Raw genomic sequence first — 21,000 nt, 5'->3', positions numbered from 1 at the left:
AACTATTATTTTCCTTAAAAAGTCTAATATTACATGCCTGTATGTCCGATCTTTTTTCCTGAACATCTGTGAGTAATAATCCAGAATTAAGCCGATGATTCCTTCTTGTGAAGTTACTTAGGATCCTCAGCTGCAATTAAACATCTTATTTGAGGTTTTCCCCCTTTTTCATTGGCCATTCTTGAAACAATGCTATTTTTGTCATCTAGCTTTAGCTCTCTGTTGCATTATCTCTTCCTCAGCATCAAAGTTTCCAAGTATTTCTGCATCTTTTCATTTACTATTTCAAGGGAGGCTGAAAGGGAAAGCAGATTTAACTGAGCTTGATGCATCTCTTGTTCAATAGCCGCAACTCATCCATGTATATTTGAATAATGTCTCTTACGAAAAGCTTTCAGGTTTGCTTTCAGATATTGCAGTTTTTTATACAAAACAAACATGGGTATACCATTTACACGACATTCCAAGATCCTGCCACAATCCTCTTAAACTCAGCATTTTTAGACCAGCAATTCAGAAATCTGAAATTTGATTTTTTAACTCCCAAATCTTGGTTTTGATCGAGACTAATCAGAGTAGGGCAGTAATCAGAAAATCCAGGAATCAAAAAATCAATCATTAAATTCTCAAAGAGAGCATTACAACTCTTAGAAGTTAAAACCCTATCCAGTTTTCTGGAAATAAAGTTCTCCAACCTCATATTTTACTCCGAAAAAACAGGGCCAGAATAAGGATAATAATCCAATCCTGTGTTAAACAAGAATCCCTTGGAATCTTTCAAGCTAGCAGACCACCAGCATGGATATCATTGCTGCTTTCAGATAAGTCCCTTAAAGTGTTGAAATCACCCATCCTTAACCAGGGATCATCTCCAATAAAGGAACTCAGTTTAAGTAATTCAGCTCAAAACTTTCTTCTTTCTACTATATCTTTAGAGGCATGTAAAAATGTAAACCAACATAGTTCCTGTTTAATCTGACAACTCACTGTAATGGCTTGTTTGTGCTTCTTTATCACCCGCAAATTGCAGGTAGCTGGACTGTAACCCAGCAGAATTCTGCAAGTAACATGAGTTTCATAGTTGTGAATGAATATCCAATTCTTCTGTTAGCTTTGTATATTCTTTACAGCCTTATTAAAATTGTTAAACCAGATCCTTGTTTCATAGAGCCCAATCATGCTGATTATATTTGAAGCAATAAATCTACTAACTTGTTTTGCTTTGTAGGGCCGTTCAGACCCCTTATTCCAGGTAGAGATGACTTTATTAGCTCAAGTTTTGGGAAACTTCCTCAGGAAAAAGCTGCCCCTCTGGGGGCCTCACTTTCTTCTTTGTTTTGACATCTTCCAAATGAGATTCAGTTTCACCTTCAGATGAATTGCTTCTACCTTTTTTCTTCCCAACTTGCTTGCTGCTACAACTAGTTTTATCTCTGGTAGTAATAGTAACGGGAGAGAACTTTTCATCTGGTTCAGTAACCCCCTATTTTAAGTCCCAGTCTGCTTCCCTTCATTAATCTTATCTTTTCCTTTACAATTGATGATAGTGCCATTAAGGATATCTATCAGACTCTGATTCAGGTTCAGCATCTAGTTGATTAAGGAGATCAAAAGGATTATCAGCAATATCAATAATAGATTCCTCCTTTTTTTCCGTCTACTACTTTGCATAAGATCTTCAGGGTTTATGTTCTCAATCTGCTGTACCAATATCTCAGGGATCTTATTCCCATTACCTGAACTTCTCCTTCCACATTATTGTGCTAGTCTTTCTCTTCCACAGGTGTCTCTACAACTCATGTCTAATGAGTATTACAATTTCCACTAGCAGGAGCAAAAATTTTGCAGTCTCCACATTTAACAGGTGTCCAGGGATATTCCAAACGAATAGTTAATTTCACCATCTGGAATCCTTATATTTACAAAAGTTGCAAATAATCATTTATATCCACTTCACACAGATTCTAAAAATATAGCAAAATTCTTCATTTTCATTGTAACAGTATCCATTAAACAGGCTTTACAACAGAGCCAGCAATATAGCTCAGTCCATCAACAGTCCAATAGACAGAGGGAATGTTGTAGATTTTGCCCATAGTAGAACCTTTTCCATTGTTAGCTTATCAAGCTCAGACACAGGGTTCCATTGTGATAGGAAAATACAGTTGTTCCCCATAAACCAAGGCCCACTCTCAAGGATCCAGCATTAATCCTCATTATTAGCTTTTTTTGCAGTGGAAGACATTCAAAATGGGAGTTCATTCTACAGTGAGAGTAAAGCGTAAAATCTTCTGCTGAATTGTATTGATTCCTCAGCCTTTTGGATTTCTGAGTTCGCTGAGAGACAGTTCACTTACTCACTGAAGATTGAGGAGTTCCTTGGATTATAAAGTCTTTGGGGATGGTTTGTGAAGGGAATTGAGGAGTCGAAGTGTTTAAACAACATAGGTTATTTGCAGAGATGAAGGCATTTGGGCTTCTGTCAACTTGCAACTCAACAGAAAGGGGAGATTCCTTTGCCTAGAGAGGGGTTTCAAAGGCGGACGAAGGCAGGCCCTATGTAGCCCCAAGGGCAAGAAGAGTGAAGCTTGAAGATGTTTCTTTGACACCCTGTTGAAGCTTTCTTCTGAACACGATGATGACAGGGCAATCCCTCATTTAAGATGTGCAGATGGCTCTTCGAACCTTACCCATCATGAGAAGCAGGCACTGAAACAGAGTACGGCATCGAGGCTGTCAGAGAAGCAATCCTTTGCAAATGTCGTCAGAATTGCGCCGGCGAGGGGGACAAGAATCTGCAAGTGGAGCCCTTTCCATGACTTCAGGGGCAGAAGATTACTTCCTCTTTCCCGTTAGAATTTTGAATTTGCTTCCAATTCCAATATTGGGCTCGGAAGAGGAGGATTGGGCCTTTCCTTAGTGGGCCACCTAAAGCAGTTGTAGCCTGTAAACTGGGTCATTAAAGGGAAGGGGTTAAATGGGCCTAGCCTAGTTCAAAAGGTTGACCAATTTTTTTCCCAGACATAAGGAGGCAGGCTCAAAAAAAGATTATTGAACAGTGAGAGAAGTTCATTCCAGAAGTAAGAATAGGTTGAGTCCAGGATCCAATTGGCTGTAGGCAGTATGGAAGGAGACACATTCAACGAAAAACTTCGAGACACACAATCTAAGGATAAGAGTGTTATTTCCAAAGCTACTGCATCGGTTTTTTTTTTTTTTTGGGGGGGGGGGGGGGGGGGGGAGACCATGAAGAGGTGAGTTAATTGAAAGGCCTTTGAGCAGAACATTGAAGATATTTCAGTGAGGGGCAGAAAAGACAATCAAAAACAGAATTCTTTACTTCGGAAAGGTACCTGCATACCTTCAGAAGATGTTCCGTCCAGTAGTTGGGGAGTGGATTGTAGTTATGACGATGATTTTTATCCTCCATTACCGCTTGATATTGGGGGAACACAAAAGGAGGGGAATAATGGAGATGATGAGGATATTTCAGATTTGGAAGACAATTTAAGCAGCTTTTGCAATTCTAAAAAGGGTTTGTTGGTTGATCAGTTGAGAGCTGACTTAGATTTGGAAGGAGAGCATGACTGGGCACAACTTTTAGAGGGACTTTTTTTGTGAATGAAGGGGAGGATATGTTAACGCAGAGGAAATTTCCTCACAAGGAATATAGCAACTTGGGGAAAAGAGTACTTAATTGTTCTCTGACACTACACAAGGGGGAAGTAGGTACTGTTAAACACAACTCAAACCAGACAAAAGAATTGATTGAAAAGGGGTCTCCGTCCCCTGTTCCTAAGCCTATTCATGATAAGGTGGACTTTGTTGATACCTTTTGATTTTTGGAGGGGTAATGATGAAGAAGCAGCCATTCCTTAGGTCGATCCGTGTTCTTCCGAACCTGGAAAGGTAGTTCCCCTTTCTATTCAGTCCTCTTTTTCTTTTGATGCCTGATTCCGTAGGGAGGGATTTGCTGGGGCAGTGCTTCAGTTTTTGGCTTAGGGGCTAGTGAAAGAGATCTTAGAGGCCCAAATAAGCTCCCGGATGACCTAGGTTTGAAACTAGTGAGTCCTGCAAAAGTGGAGGAGAGGTTGGGCTTAGCGAAAAAGGAGGTTCATAAAGATTAAAGAATCAAGCTTCTTCCATCAATTATGGGTGTGAGAAGGGTTTTGTGAAGGGAAATATGTTAGATTATGAGGGTTGTCAATAAAAATGTTAAAGAGGCCTAGGGAACTTTAGGAAGAGAATCTTAATTAGGGAGGTTTTGCTTAGGAATTCATCCCATATTGACTTGATTCAGGAGACTAAGCTTGATATTGATGATGGGGAAGTTGTTCGAGGGATTTGGGAAGGGCGTTGTAAGGATTAGATTTCTGTGCCTTCTCAAGAGTCTGTGTGTGGCATTCATGTGTTGTGGTAGATTCATTCTATTTCTAAATTGGTTAGTCTAGTGATTTTTTCCCTCTTTGTCTTGTTAGAAGTGAAAGGTTAGGGTTAGTAATGGGTTTCTTCAGTGTATGACCCTTCTAGACCTGCTCTTAGGAGTTCTTATAAGATGCACTTTAATTTTTTTTTTTGCTTTTGCACCCCTAAATGGATAATGGGTGGTGATTTTAATGTGGTGAGGTCCTCAAGAGAAGAAGGGTAAGTCGGGTCATGACAACTAAACATAAACTTGATTTTTTTATTAGTGAGTGGGGCTTGAGAGATCTTGCTTTGGGTAATGCCAATTTTATGTGGTCAACGGGTGGAGCTAGGGCAGTGGCTTGTAGAATTGATAGGTTCTTGTTCTGCAGCGAGTGAGAGGATGGCTTCCCAAATCTCTCCCAAGCTGCTTTACCTAGATCCACCTCTAATCACTTCCCTATATTGTTGGAATCAAGAAATGTTTCTTACGGTCCTACTCCTTTCAGGTTTGAAATATGAGGATGCATCATGGTTCTTTCTAACCTTTTGGTAATGGATTATTGGACTAAGGAAGTAGAAAGGGAGTGGGAAGGGTTTAGATTTACGAAGAAGTCGAAGAGGTTTAAAGAGGAGTTGAAACAGTGGAAGAAGGAGGTGTTCAGAGATATAACGCTTAGAAAGACTAGTATCCTAGGCAAGTTGGAAAAGTTAGAAAGGAAGAAGTTGTTACTCTCCTAGGGGAGGAGGATATGAAAAAGGTTTCATTGAAGAATGAATCGTAAGAGGTGATTTTTTAAGGAAATGAGAAATTGGAGGTAGAAGACAAAGTTTGAATGGATTAGAGATGGTGATTGTAATCCTAGATTTTTTTCATAGGATAGACAATGAGAACATGAGGAAGAATTTGGTTAGAGAGTTGGAGGTCGCCTTGGGGGAGGGGGGGGAAGAGATTATGTCAAATACTAGCTGGATTGCTTCTGAGATTACTAGTCTTTATTACTAAGTATGAGGATGTTAGTAGACCGAAGGTGGAAGGTTTAGAATGAGACCCTTTGTCTAGTGCTAACTTGGGTAGAGAGACCTTTTGAGGAAGAGGAAGTGAGGATTATTATTTTTTAGATGAAGAGGGATAAAGCTCTAAGGTCGGATGGTTTCAATTTGGTTTTCTTTCAAGATTGTTGGGCGGTGGTTAAGGATGATTTGCTCAAGGTTTTTTAATGAATTTTACTGTCATGGGGTTTTAAGCAAGAGTACTAATTCCACCTTCATAACTTTGGTGCCGAAGAAAAGTAGGCCTACCAAGATATCTAATTATAGACCTATTAGTCTAGTATCTAGCACTTATAAAATAATTATTAACCTACTAGCCAATGGATTGAGTGTGGTGCTTGATAAGACTATTACTAAGGCTTAAAGTGGGAGGAGACAAATTGTGAATTGAAGTCATTGAGGACAATCAAAGAAAAAAAGAGGGGCTCATTTTTAAGAAAAAATTTGGAAAAGCCTATGATAAAGTGAGCAATGGATTGGAGAGAGATGCCATAGATGGATGAGATGATGCACATCTAACATGAATTCAGTTTTAGTAAATGGTGAGCCTAAATCTTGGTTTAGGAATATTAGGGGGATAAGACAAGAGGACCCTGTCTCCCCGTTTTTGTTAGTTTTAGTGGACAATGTTTTGAGTAGAATGGTTGATAGGGTTGAGGATAGAAGTTTAGTTATGACTCATATTCAGAGGGGTTATCCACTTGAAGTCTGTTACAAATGGACAGTACAATACATTTGAGTCGGAGCATAATGTAATTTTATTATCATAAAAGGTATTTTGGGATTTCCATATGGGGCTATATATATATATTGTAGTCGAGGGTTGAAACCCTAAGGCAGCTTCCGTTTGATAGTGAAAATTGCGCAGGGCCTTTGTGGATGCAGGTACATTGCCGAACCACGTAAATTTGTGTTCTCATTCTCTCTATTAATTTTCCCTATTTTTTGTATTTGTTGTGTGTGTGTGTGTGCGCACATAACCTTAGGGCATAATTTCGCAACAATTGGTATTAGAACACCAATTTCACGCTATGTTTCTAGGGTTTGCATTTGGATTGTAGCAAGGATGAGTGGGGTGAAGACCAAACTCAATGGTAAAGGGAACTTCAGCCTATGACAGCTATGGGTAACTGATCTGTTGGTTCAACAAAAAGTTTATAGGGCTTTGACAAGAGAGAAACCGAAGAATATGGGTGAAGATGATTTGCTAGAACTAGAACAGATCGCCTTTAGTAATATCCAATCTTGTTTAGCAAATTCTGTCATATTCGAAGTGATGGAGGAGAAAACTGCAAGCGTTTTATGGACGAAGTTGGAGAGCCTATATATGTTGAAGAGCAATACTAACAAATTGCTCTTGAAGAAGTCGTTGTTTCTTTTTCATATGCCTACAAGTGGGGATCTAAATCAGCATATGAATTACTTCATTCAGATTCTCAACTATTTGCTCAAAGTGGATGTGAGGATTGAAGATGAAGATACAGCAGGGATATCGTTATCTTCTCTTCCTTCTTCATTTGAAGTTTTGAACATTTGGTTATAACACTATATACAAGGAATCCATTCTAAGCTATAAAGAGGTTTCTGGGGGTTCTCGAGTCAAACAAGGCTAGAAAAAGACTCAACATAGGAGAGGGAAATCCAAAGAGAAGTATAAGCAAAGGGACAAAACAAAGTCGAGATCAAGGGCCAAGAACATTTGAGTGCTTTAAGTGCAAACAAAAGGAGCACTATAAGTGGGATTATCCTCTATGGAAGAAAGATGAAGACAGAAAGACCGACCTTCAAGCTCAGCAAGCGTGCAGGCAGATAATTCATACGATGAAGAGCTCTTGCTAGTTGCTTCTGGTAATAATTTTTTTCAGGTTATTTGGACTACGTATTCTGGTTCTTCCTTTCATTATTTTCATATAGGGAGTGGTTTGATACTTATAAGGAATGTGATGGTGGGTCAATAGCTCTTGGGGATGATCATCTATGTCCTATAATTGGCGTTGATACTATGAAATTTAGAATGTTTGATGACATTGTTAGAACATTAAAAAAATGTTAGACATGTTCCAAAACTGAAGAACCTGCATTCTCTAGGTTACTTAAAAAAGACTTTGCATTGGATTTCAGCAACTCCTAGTAGTCGAATCGAAACGGTGTCAAAGGATTCTATGGTTGTTATGAAGGGTAAACGAGTCGATAACAATCTGTACCATTTAATAGGCAGTATAATTGTCGGTAGTGCAGCAGTCGCTTCATCTAATACCAACACAGTTGATACTAAGCCCTGGCATATGCACCTAAGACATGAGTGAGCGGGGTATGATGGAACTCCATAAGAGAAAATTGTTTAAAGGGTTGAAGGAGTGCAGAGTTGATTTATGCAGGTACTGTGTTTTGGGTGAACAGAGCATAGTGAAATTCATGTGGTCTTCGCAACAGAGCAAAGGTATTTTGAATTATGTTCACAGTGATGTTCGGGGCCTACAGGGGTACCAACTAGGAACGAAGCTCAGTATTTTGTTAGCTTCATTGATGATTACTCTAGGAAGCTTTGGATTTACTTCATGAAGGAAAAGTCATAGGTATCTCCAAATTCAAGCAATAGAAGACGGAGCTTAAGAAACAAACAAGAACGTCAGTGAAGAGTCTCAAGTCAGATAATGGGCTAGAATACAAGTCTGATCAGTTTCTGAACTTCCACAGTTCTGAGGGAATTGTCAAACATTTTACAGCTCGTCGAACTTCATAGCAGAATGGGGTGGCTAAAAGAATGAATAGGACATTAGGACCCTACTTAGAAAGCTAGGAGTATGAGATTACATGCAGAATTACACAAGTATTTCTCGGCAGATGCAGTCAACACGGTTTGTTATATTATTAACCGGCCACCTTCTGCAAAGTTTGATGATAAAGAAACCGAGGAAGTTTGGACAAGTCATGAGGTTGACTGCTCTACATTGAGGATGTTCGGTTGTCCAACATAAACTCAAATGCCTAGTGAGCTTCGATCCAAACTAGACCCTAAATCTTCAGTGGCCATGAAAAGGGGCTTAAAGGATTCAAGTTGTGAGATCCAGAGGATAAGAAAGTATTTATGAGCAAAGATGTGGTGTTCGCTAAGGCATCAATGCTAGGGTACAAAGAAGATGAACAAGACAATAAAGTTAACAAGAAGGAGCTAAAGGTGCAGGTGAAGCTTTGTAAACTTTAGGACCAGCAACCAAAGCTGCCCTCAGTTGAGCAGCATGATCAGCAGCAATCAGATACCACAATGTAGCTATAAATAGCCTCAGACGGATTACCCATGCACTGCAGAGATATGGTTTTGACGATATGGTTTCCTTTGCTCTAGTAAGTGGTAGTGGAGATCCATATACTTTCCAACATGCAATTGCTGGCCCTGAGAGAAATAATTGGATGGCAACTATGATGGAAGATATGGAGTCTTTGCATAAAAATCAAACTTGGGAGTTGGTGGGACTTCCTAAGGGAGGGAAAGCAGTCGGATGAAAATGGGTGTTCAAGGAAAAAGATGATATTTCATAAAGGGACAGTAAACGATCCAAGACCAAACTAGTGGCAAGGGTACTCACAAAGGGAAAGGATGAACTATGATCAAATATGTTCTTCAGCCGTCCGACATACCTCCATTCGGGTTTTATTGGCCATGGTAGCTCAGTTTGATTTGGATTTATAGTAGTTGGATGTTAAAACAGCATTTCCTCATGATGACTTAGAAGAGCAAATTTATATGTAGCAGCCAAAAGGTTTCACAGAACCTGGGAACGAAAATTATATTTGCAGATTAAGGAAATCATTATATGGCCTAAAGCAATCGCCAAGGCAATGGTACAAGCGCTTTGATTCATACATGATGAGTATCGGATATGCCCGTTCTGAGTATGGTTGTTGTGTTTACTTTAGAAGTCTATCTAATGGTTCATTTATCTTTCTACTATTATATGTTGATATGTTGATTGCTGCAAAGAATATATGTGATATCGATCGTTTAAAATCCGTATTAAGTAAGAAATTTGAGATGAAAGATCTTGGTGCTGCAAATAAGATCCTTGGGATGGAAATACGGGGAGACAAAAAAGGTAGGAAGCTTAAGGTGTTGGAGATATTTAGCATGAGCAATGCTAAGTGAGTGTCTACTCCATTGGCAAATCATCTCATGCTATCTTCAACACAATGTCCACAATCAGAGGAGGATGTGGAGGAAATGTCAAGGGTACCATACACCAATGCAGTGTGTTGCTTGATGTATGCTATGATTTATACTCATCCAGATCTTGCACATAGAGTCAGTATGGTGAATAAGTTTATGACAAACCCAGGCAAGGAACATTGGATTCCTTTGAAGTGGGTCCTTAGGTACTTGAAAGGCACTGTAGATTTTGGCATTGAGTTTCGTACAGGGCAGGATTTAGCTTTAGTTCAAGTATTATTTGATACAAATTATGTAGGAGATTTGGATGACAGAAAGTCCATAATAGGTTATGCAGGAGATTTGGATGACAGAAAGTCCATAATAGGTTATGTATTCACCATGGCAGGTTGACCTATTTGTTGGAAATCCATGTTACAGTCAGTTGTTGCATTATCTACCACTAAGGTAGAGTACATAGCAATGACAGAGGCTGCAAAGGAGGCTATGTGGTTGAAGGGATTGGTAACTAAATTTGGCATAGAGCAGCAGATTATTCATTTGCATTGTGACAGAGTGCTATTTACTTAACAATGAATCAAGTCTATCATGCTAGAACAAAGCACATTGTAGTCAGATATCACGAGAGACAAGAGTTGATTGGCACAATTGAGATTCAGATGGTTAAGGTGGCTACACAAGAAAATGCAGCTAACATGTTAACAAAGGTTGTTACTAAGGATAAGTTCTTGCATTTCTTGAACTTACTCCATATTACTAGTTGTCGAATCAATGATGTGTAGCTTCAGGTGGAAGTACAGGTCTGAACACTCCAAGAGGATGAGTATTCGCCAAGGTGGAGATTGTTGAGTTATGGCTCATATACAGAGGGGTTATCCACTTGAAGTATATTACAAATGGGATGGGGGGTATGATATAGTACATTTGAATCAGGGTGCAATGTAATTTTATTATCATATGAGGGTATTTTGGGATTTTCATATAGGGCTATATATACATATTGAAGACGAGCATCGAAACCCTAAGGCAGTTTTCATTTGATAGTGAAAATTGCGCAGGGACTCAATGGACGTATGCACATGGTCAAACCACATAAATTCGTGTTCTCTCTAATAATTTTCTCTATTTTTAGTATTCGTTGTGTGTATGCGTGCTCATAACCTTAGGGCGTAATTACACAACACTAGGAGTGGGGAGGGAGGAAGTGATGGTTTCACACCTTTAGTTTGCTAACAAATACTATCTTCTTCTTAGAGGATCATACGCTTCCTTTTGTTTTTTGAATATTTTGGGCCTTCTCCATATTTTTGGAACGGTTTCAGCTTAAGATTAATATGGAGAAAAGTGGTATTGCAGCCATTAATGTACCTGTTAAGTGCATTAAGGATTTATCCTCAGATGTGGGGTGCGTCGTGTTGGATTGGCGGTTCTCCTATTTAGGGGTTCCTTTTGGTGGTAACCCTAGGTCTGCTAGTTTTTAGAATGTAGCTGTGGAGAGGGTGTCTAAGCAATTAGATGGATGGAAGGGTACTCTTTGTTTTCCCTCAAAGGCAGAATTACTCTTACTTAGGCCTATCTTTCTAGTATCCTATTGTATTTTCTTTATATTTTTAAAATTCCTATGGGTTTGCTTGCAAGATTGAGAGAATTAAGAGAGATTTCCTGTGCTCTGGGGTAGGGGGCTTTAGGGATCATTTGGTGAGTTGGGAAGTGGTTTGTAGGTCTAAACCAGAGGGTAGTTTGGGTCTAGGAAATTTGGAGTCTCAAAACACGGCTCTTGGTCAAATGGCTTTGGCGGTTCCTGCTAGAGGATTCTTCCTTGTAGCATAAAGTTGTTAAAAGTCCTAGGTGTTTTTCAAAATGTCCGTGGAAATCTATTTCTCATATTTATACCCTCTTTATTCCCCATACTAACTTCTTGTTGGATAGGGGTTGTAATATCCATTTTTGGAAAGATCTTTAGTTTGGGAATGTAGTTTTATCCAACTTTTTCCTCATCTCTTTCGTATGAGCTCAGGGCAAAACAGATCTATTTCATCTTTTATTGTCAATCTGAGTGGTCCTTCACCATCTAGGGATTTTCACTTTCAAAGGTCCTTGAATGATAGGGAGATGGAAGAGTTATCCTCTTTGTTAGTTTTGTTGAATAACTGTAGGATCTCTTTGGAAGCGGATGGTCAATCCTGGTCTTTGGATTTCTCAGGGATTTTGCAAATCCTTTTGTGATTTTTTGACTAGTACTAATTCTTCCTTTCCTCTCTACAAAACTATTTGAAGGTCAAAGTTCCCCCTAAAATCAATTTTTTTCTCTGGTTGGTTGTGCTTAATATAGTCAATACTAAAATATCACCTTGCAGATTAGGAGGCCTTCAAAGGCTCTCACTCCAGATGTTTGTGTGCTACTGTGCTGTGCTTCGACTGTCCAGAATCTGCTTCACATCTCTTCATCCATTGCAATTTTGCTTGGTGGGTATGGAACAATTAAGTTGATTATTTATGAGAAAGTTGGGTTTGTCAAGAGCAAGTGGAGAAGTTTTTGGCAGTTTCTTTTCCCAATTTTGGTAGGAAAAAGGAAGGGGCAGCATCATCAAAATGTGCTTGCTTTGCAGTTTTTTTGGGGACTATGGATACAAAGAAATTTTTTGGGGTCTGTGGATGGAACATGATGCGCATATTTTCTTAGGGAAGAAGATTTCGTTTTTATTGGTTTGGAGAAGCTTCATTATTTGGTTTCTCTTTACTATGTGAGTCATGGGAACTTCAAGGGGGTGTGCTTTCCGATATTCAGAGCGATTGGCGTTTTTTGTTGACTAGTTTTTCAGTATTGTTCTCCTTGTTTTTTGGTTTTCATTTCTATTTTTTTCTGGGTTGTCCCAGATTTTGATAAGGAGATGTCATAAGTCCTAAATTTTGGTTTTGATTCTTTCAACTAAAATATCAAAGGTCCAAAAGTATGGAAATTTCAATGGAAATCTCAATTTCGATGTCAATTTCGATTTCGATTTTGATTTGAAAAAAATGATGCAAATTAGTAGCAAAACATGGAATTCTTTCATGAAACTTTAGAAATGATTAATAGACATAAGAATGTAAGTTTTAGGACTAATATTTTATAAATTAGATACATTCATCTTGGGTATGAAGTGGAATAGTCTTAACATAATATATGTATTAAACATATTTGATTTGTATGAATGAAATTCATAAATCAATTAAATATTATTTATTTTAAGTATAAAGATAATTTAGACATAAATGGTTAAATAAAATGTTGTTGCTATTATCCAAATTTAATTTTTCATACAACTTCAAAAGCCCTCATAGCAATCTTTTGTTTCAAAAATTATAGAATAAATGAAGAGAGAAATATCACTTCGCATCAAAATCTTACATTTTAATTCAAATAAAATTTCATTCTATGATCGAAATTTCGACAAGTTTCGCTAAAATTTTTAAGATTACGATTAATTTCAGATGATTCATTGAAATTCAACAAAAAAATTTTAAGACAGAAATTGACCACCATTTCGGTTTTCAGGGTGACAGAAGGCGAAAATTGTGATGGAAATTTCAGCAATTTCATGGAAATTTAACACCATGCCTATTGTATTGTTTTAGTTGTTTTTTTGGAGGATGTCTTGTCCTCCACATTTCGTAATTTACTCTCTTCTTTAATGATCTTTTCTTATCCAAACAATAGGTTCTGGAGACTCTTCACTTCATCATGCTGTTTCACAGGGTCTCACACAAATTTCTACCCACTGTGATGCCACCAAGTCCCACTTCATTCAGGCAATATCCCACAATCAAATTCCTTAGTTTCTCATCCTGCAAGTATGGAGTCAATATGAAATGCCTACAAACCAAGCAATTTACAGAAGCAACACCTCCTAGCCTTAATCTTTTATAAAAGATAAAAATATACTCAATAAGGAACATGCTCACATGAATTTGAATACAGGTCAAAGATATCTCTCAAAAAATCCTAAAAATAAATTACATAACAAGGCCGACAAAATTATCCTGCTCGATAACAAACTAAAATGAAGTGTCATGGTATAACAATGTTCTAAACATCCAGCTAATTTTGTCATAGTTCACTATTAAGATCTGGATTTTTTTCAAAAATTGTTTTGATTTTTCTCTTATACAAAATTTCATTAGTTAATTATTTTTTGATAGAAAAAAATCTTTATTAAGAGAAGAAAGAATATACAGGGAGGATGGAAAGTCCTCCTTAACACAAGCCAAAGAAAGCAAAAAAGAAAGAAGAAACCAAGTACCTAAAAAAGAGGGAGGGGGGGGGGGGGGCTAGAGAAATCAGGCTAACAAAGCCATACCATCATGCTGAGGATCAAAGAAGCACTGCAAAAACAGCCTGAAGAGAAAAATCACAACAAAGCAAAGAAAACAATATTGTCCGAAATCAAAACAATAGATGAAGTGTGACAAGTAATACAAGCATTTCTCTCCAACCAAGTCACCTCATTAAACAGCAAAAAAGTATACACCACCATGAACGCTTTGCATTCTTATGCCTCCTGAAACCTCTAAAAGCAATGGCATAAAAACCTCCTAAGAACTACGGCCCATCCAGCACTCCTGGAACAACACAAAAAAGCTTGTTCCATAAATTCTAGGCAATAAACCCGAGACCACAGAGCAATAAAGAAAAAGATGAGCATAATTCTCAGCAATACTTGGAAATAGAGCCATCTAAGTCCTTCTAAGTTCTAATCTGTAAGATAACTTGATTAAGGATGGTCATCAACTTTAATGTTTGAAGGAATCTAAGCTTTCCATAAACAATCTAAGCATCCGAACTCCAGACCCAAACAACCACACAATAAGGAATAACGAAAGGACTCCAACAAAAAAGCAAAGAAAGCTCCTTGACCTCCTTATTATTAACTATTAAGGTTCCTACAAAATGAAAGTCCCATGAAACCTCATTATTATCAATAATCAACAACAAAGAAATGTGTGCCTTAAGAGTTAGGAGGCACAAGGTAAGACAAAAGAAAGAAGGAAAATATGTTCCCAAGACAAAGATCCTCCCAGATATCTTCCACTTTACATTTAGTATGAGGAAAGAAGAAGAAAGATACCTGTGAAATGAACTTCCATGGGCTTCCATAAGAGAGTCTAGCTCCAATATTATCATCCTATCCATTTGCTTGCAAGCCAATTTTCTTAATATTCATATGTCAAATCAAATTAGTTTACAAAGGAAAATGCCATAACCACTTACTCACCAAGCAATGCTTTTAGACACCAAATTACCGAGACCCAAACCTCCTTCACCCTTACCATTAACCTCCCAACTCACAAGACGACCCCTCCTTTCACCCACACGTGATCATAATCCTCAACTTAGTTGCAAACTCACTGGAACCTTTAAAAAAGATTTTACAGAAAAGTGGAATCAAGTAAAGGCTCCATAAAAATGCATCTATTTTAGTCAGATATCTAACATTCAACCCCCCCCCCCCCCTCTTTCATAAATCACTTTATTTTACATAGGCTGCTAGTATTCTCTTATGCAAATCAAATAGAAGAGAGCATAAATTTAAGTATCTGTTCACCAATGAACAAACCATATATAATATGGACACGTTCAAAATTTTTATAAATTAAAGAGGGAAACTTGAAAAGAAATCACATACACTCACCGCATTATCTTCTTCAGGATCGTTTCTGAACACATAGAATAGAGGTGCTAGAATTTCGTTCATCCCTTGCACATATCTTATACCCGGATTCAACTTTGCAAACACCATCAGAATGTTCCTTAAAGCTTCCTGGGAGAATAAGAAACATTTAACTCAGAAATTTCGCTCCCATCAGCATTAATTGTCAGGTAAACAATAAGAAACCTGATTAGATTTTGCAAATGCAGAGTCCTCAGAGAAAAAGTGCATGTCTGGATGGGTGCGCTTCACATCTCGATCAATTTGCTCTATGATTTCTGTGTCCTACAAAAATTTAAAATAAAATATTGGTGTTTAATAATATACAAGTTTGGGGTGCAGCAGATGCTCCTCTTAAAAAAGACACAAAAAACTGTTGGATATAGTTGAACCAGAGTGATACGCCCAGATATACTCCATGACCCAGACAAGGTGTATATTAATACGTGATGCTCAAACATTGAAATGCAGGTAATTATATGCATATAACAGCATGGTTTTTCAAGAAAAAGCAGCTGCAGTATTAACCTAAGAGATGCTCATTGACATACATTTGAACACATTCTGCAAGATATTAGCTAGCACAAGATGAATCCAATCTGTATATTACGGTTAGAAACAGCTACCCAGAGAAAATTGTGAACAACAATGAGTAAGATGTTCAGTAACATCCATTCCATTTCCCATTGTTTATTAGGAGAGTACCCGGGGGGAGGGGGGAGTAAACTTGGGTTGGTTGGCTCGACCAATCCAGCAGAAATAATGCCAGGAGCATCAGTTCTCAAAAGGAGGACTATCACATAAATTCAATGATTCAATAGCAAGATCAATTCAACGATTCAATAGCAAGAGAAAAACATGAACTTCTCATAAATAAGATTTAAGATGTATGGTATCACAGCAATATCATAAAAGGAATTGGCATTTTTCTCCAATACTTGCATCATAATTATAAAACTCTTTACGTAATGAACATTAAAGATATCTAGTAAGGCAATCAAGACAAATTCTCAAGCCAATGCCACAAAATGTGATACCTGGAAGAACTGATTCCAGACGCTGGTCTTCCCAAGGCTCAAAGGATGCTCTCCATGAGTTATTTCTGATCTTGAAAGCAAGCCACTGCTTTCTGATTTTGATTCATCATTTTCAAAATTCACACATTTTTCCAACCTCCTTGTGATTTCTGACTGACTAGCCACAAAAACATTCAGAAATCTAAAATCTTTTACATATGAGAGAGAGAGAGAGAGAGAGAGAGAGTGAGTGAGAGAGAGAGGAAATGAGTGCACTATACAAACATAACTATGAATTTTTCTATCTACTTATTTAAAATTAACCTCACAATTAACACGGAGCTAGCTACATTACACCCACACAGGACAAGCCATAAAAGGCATTTGTAAGAAAATTGTGGGCACGTGTATTAACCCACCTATGAACAGGGAGCATGAAACAGGAAAATCTTTGGAATAAAATGAAGCTTCATGCCTATAAAACTCAGATTTTTCTTTTTTGATATATGAGATAAGAAATTATATTCAATGGCACCACTGACTGCCAGAAGCTAAGAAAACAAAAACTATAAATGTGCCAATGATCAAACAGTTCAACCCAAGAATTGAGCTCTGGTGTAAAAAATTCAAAATTCCAGAACTATAGTGCGAATAATTGAACTCTTCAGGCTCTGTGCAGGCAGCTCCTTCCTTCAAAAGATCACCTGTTCATCTCCTGCCAAAGCATATCACAATATAGGGACAGTGTGCTGCAACCTCCAAGATATCCTATTTCCTTCTCTAAGCTCCCCAACAGTGAAAAAGGCCTTTAAGCTCCTAGTCATGACCCAGAAAGATGTTGAACCACTGCCAGATAAAATTCCAGATTTTGCAGGCAGTTGGACATTGAAGCAGCAAGTGATCTGAGCTCTCCCCATCCCTTTAACACATGAAACACCAGTCAACATGCACCACATCTCTCCTACGAAGGTGTCCCCAGTTAGAATAGCACCCTAAGGACCTTCCAGGATGCCAAGAAAAGAAGGATCTTGGGAGCCTTATGGCCTGCGTAGTTGCAGAAAACATTTCAAGTTTTTTAAATAATTACAAGAATGCCAACCAGTTTATCGACATTTATATAGGGAACTTCGAAAACATCTTTTTATTCCTTTCCAAGTTTTCAGTATAAATATTAAAGGCTAAAACAAGTGGCATTCTTATAATTCTTTGGAAAACTTGACATGGAAAATGATAAATATTTTACACAATCAAACAGGTTCTTAGTTTTCCAAATGCTTATAAAACTTTGATTGAGGCCACCTAGATTCAGAATGTAGGCATTACTTGAAGGACACTGTACTAATGTTACTAAAGCCTAATGGCAATCACAAGGGGAAAGTATGGACTTGGCAAGCCACCTCTCTTATGCAATTGTTCGAGTATGCAGGAAGGGTTTTAATAGTATAGAACCCAAATCCAAGAAGCAAATTAACTGAAGTCGATCTGAACCACATCTAGTTAAAGCTTATACCTTGACTACACTACAGTCTGCTAAATATCAGTCGTTGGGTTAGTCTAATTCCATCAGTCAACAAAGGGAAGCACCTTTGATTTAACAGAAGGCTCTCCGACACTGAGGAGTGAACTAAATAAGCAGAAATAAAGTGAGCAGTCTAAAGCGCAAGAAAGTGAGCAATCTATCGCACTATCAGCCTCAGCAATTCAGCATCACATAGTCCGGTTCCAGTTATGCAAGTTGTACTTGAATTTTTGGCCTCAATGGGTTAGAAGTAAACTCTTGGATTGTTTAGAGTTTTAATAATATAATAATACATGAAGAAACAAGTGACCGAGCACAAACATATCCATAGTGGTAGCATGATAAAGTTTAGAGAGGATGACTGCTGGATGCATAGCTCTTCTTTTCCTCAATCATCATTTTAGTCTTCTCAATAAACCTTTTTCAGTCTAATTAATGCACCCTTAGTACCAGAACAAAATGGTGACATCAAATGGACACGTCGAAATCATATACATGACTTACAGGATTCATCAAAAGGTCCTCTTTAAAATGTTTGTATTGCGACCTCTTCTTAGCTAATTCAGATGACCAAAGCGCACGATCACTAGGAAGATACCCCAATAACAGCTGCCATAATTAACATACTCAGAAATGTTAAACCCATTACCATAGGAACATTAATCATACAGTATGTTAAAAATAAAAATAAAATAAAATAAGAAAAAAAGCATTCTATATACAGCACTTCTCATCGCTTCTGAAAAGAAAACAAAAAAAAAATAACAACCTTAGCTTGAGCTCTTACAAGGAAAACAAAATTCATTAAAGGGAAAAAAAAAAAAAGGAAAGATTACAAAAGGTGGAGAACAAGAGATCCTCCAAAAATCAGCTAAAGCAATTACAGAAGTGCAGCTCCCCAATCCATTTGGAGATCAAACCCAAAAATTCCCAGCAAGTGTGCCCAAAAAGAAGCAAGGAAAACAACTATGTCTGCTATGTCCCATAACAAGTGGGAAGTTATTTTTGCATTGAAATACAATACATTCGTTCTCTTAATGAAAATCTCTCTCTCCCTCTCAATGAAGTGTCCATTAGTCTCCAAGTATTCAACTTGATTCAAACATATTATTTACAAATTCATCAAAAGACACAATTAAGCATTATATTTTTAAAATGTGCGACTCGTTCAAAAAGCTGTTTTAATACATCACTGGAAGATATGATAAACCTGAAATCAAATATTCTTGAAAGTAATCATAAAATTCATACAGATTCAAAAAGGGGCAAAAGAAAAAGAAAAACAATCTATACCTTCCACACGGTTGAACGAATCCCAGCACCATCCGGTATACCCTGTGAGGCTATTTTCCGCAATTCACGCGTATTTATCACCTTTCTGGACAGCTAAACTCAATGCAACACAAACACCAAACAAATCCAAGTCAACAACAAAGGACCCCAAAAGAGAGAGAGAGAGAGAGAGAGAGAGAGAGAGAGAGAGAGAGAGAGAGAGGGAGGGAGAAACCTCGGCCAAGAGCTGTGCCTGGCGAGAGACGTCCTCCGCGGAGGGCGAACTGGAGGAGCTCCCATTATCGCTGTTGCGCGAGGCATCGGGTTCTGACTTCCGAGGCACTTCCCTGGCAGTTACCGGAGGGGGTTGCGGGGCCGGCGGTTCCAACAGGGATTCGTCGGCTCCGGCGAGGTTTCTGGTAGAGATGGAATCGGCAGTGGCGGGGGCGGCGGTGGTGAGAGATTTGGAAGCGTAGCGGTGGAGGCCATCGTCGTCGTGGGAGGGAGAGGGAGAGGGAGAGGGAGAGGGAGAGGAAGAGGACCAGAGGGAGCTGTTGAGCCAGTCGGGGACATGCTTCTTCACCATGGCCAAATAGCTTCTGGAGTGACAAAGCGTTGGGAGAGATCGCACTCGCTGCCTCCTCTCCTGCAGCTTCTGTCAGGTGCGTGCTTGTTTGGACAGCGGACTCGGCTTCCTTCGTTCTGGAAACGTCGCGCTTCCCCAGCGGGGGGAGAAAGAGAGAGAGGGGATCTTTGGTATGCGATCGCGCGACTGGACGGTTAGTTAAAGTAGGTTAAGGGGCAATTGCGATAGGCCACGTAGTCGGACTGTCACTACGTGGCGCTGTAACCTGCGGGGTGACAGCTAGTCCGCGGCCCAGGAGCCACCACGCAGTTATGATTTTAGCTGAAGTAAAGCAGCGACACTTGGGAGTTGGGAGAATACCACGGGCTCTTTATTTTTTAGAGCCCGTTTAAACATCCAACTCACTAGAGATCATATTAGCTGACCAAAAAGGCAAAAGCTAGTTTGTGCAACTCTATTTTACTTTCATCACCTCATCATTTTTGCCTTTACTTTATATAAGCATATTGACATAGGCATCCTTATTTTAGAATTTTCTAAAAAAAATTTTATCCCAAGATGTATTTATAATAGTCTTTTGAATCTACAAACGGGTGTAAATTATTTTTAAAAAAATATATATATTCAAAAACACCCCTATAGTGCACAAGTTTTCACGAAATAAATTAAAATAGTTTTTGTGTTTTCAATATAATTTTTTGAATGCAATGAGGACACGAGCATAAAGAATAGTATATTTTTCAAATAACAGTAATAATTGTAATACTAATAATGATAATTATTTTTTCTATTTTTCCAATTAATTCAATTTTAACCAAACACGGTTTAACTGTTTTCTTTTTCAGGAATAATTTTGAAAGTAGTTAATCAAACGCATTTGATTGTAAAAAATGCATAATACGATGTGTTTTCATTTTCAAAAACAACAATACGCCAACTATATTTTAAATATTTAACCAAATAGACCTTAAAAATTTTTAAATTTATTTCTTAAAGAAATTAATAAAATCTCATAGGTTTTCATAAAATATGTTGTAGAAAAGAATTAATAAAATTGTCATTGTTCTCATTGCTCTCTTTTTCCTCTTTCTATACATCCCAATTCCCTCTCATCTTCCCTCTCATAATCAATCACATGCTTTGAAACCTCTCTCTCTCTCTCTCTTTCTCTCTCTCAAACATTATCGTTTTGGAGCTTCCTTCTTCACTTTCTTCACTCATTAGAGTAGCAATATCTATAATTCTGCAATTCAAATTCATCCACAACTTTGTTTCATTGATCCCATGAGACAATC

The 21,000-nt window shown here is 38.1% G+C and overlaps 1 protein-coding gene across 2 annotated transcripts in view; it reads right to left on the bottom strand.

Moving 5' to 3' along the window:
• The window catches only part of LOC131151732 (uncharacterized), a 33,193-nt gene extending 13,308 nt beyond the window's left edge, over positions 1–19,885 (bottom strand). The window contains exons 1-6 of one of the 2 annotated variants that reach the window (XM_058103126.1): positions 19,355–19,885; positions 19,141–19,233; positions 18,352–18,456; positions 16,350–16,502; positions 15,499–15,597; positions 15,289–15,423 (exon numbers count right to left, since the gene is read on the bottom strand). In XM_058103126.1, the coding sequence (XP_057959109.1) occupies positions 15,289–15,423; positions 15,499–15,597; positions 16,350–16,502; positions 18,352–18,456; positions 19,141–19,233; positions 19,355–19,705 (936 nt within the window). In that variant the 5' untranslated portion in view covers positions 19,706–19,885. The remainder of the gene's footprint in view (positions 1–15,288; positions 15,424–15,498; positions 15,598–16,349; positions 16,503–18,351; positions 18,457–19,140; positions 19,234–19,354) is intronic. The other variant, XM_058103127.1, reaches the window with a different exon arrangement.
• Positions 19,886–21,000: the final 1,115 nt, after the last annotated feature.

The sequence above is a fragment of the Malania oleifera genome, chromosome 3, assembly GCF_029873635.1.
Source record: "Malania oleifera isolate guangnan ecotype guangnan chromosome 3, ASM2987363v1, whole genome shotgun sequence".
Taxonomy (NCBI): Eukaryota; Viridiplantae; Streptophyta; class Magnoliopsida; order Santalales; family Ximeniaceae; genus Malania; species Malania oleifera.
This window is presented reverse-complemented; position numbering and strand designations above follow the sequence as displayed.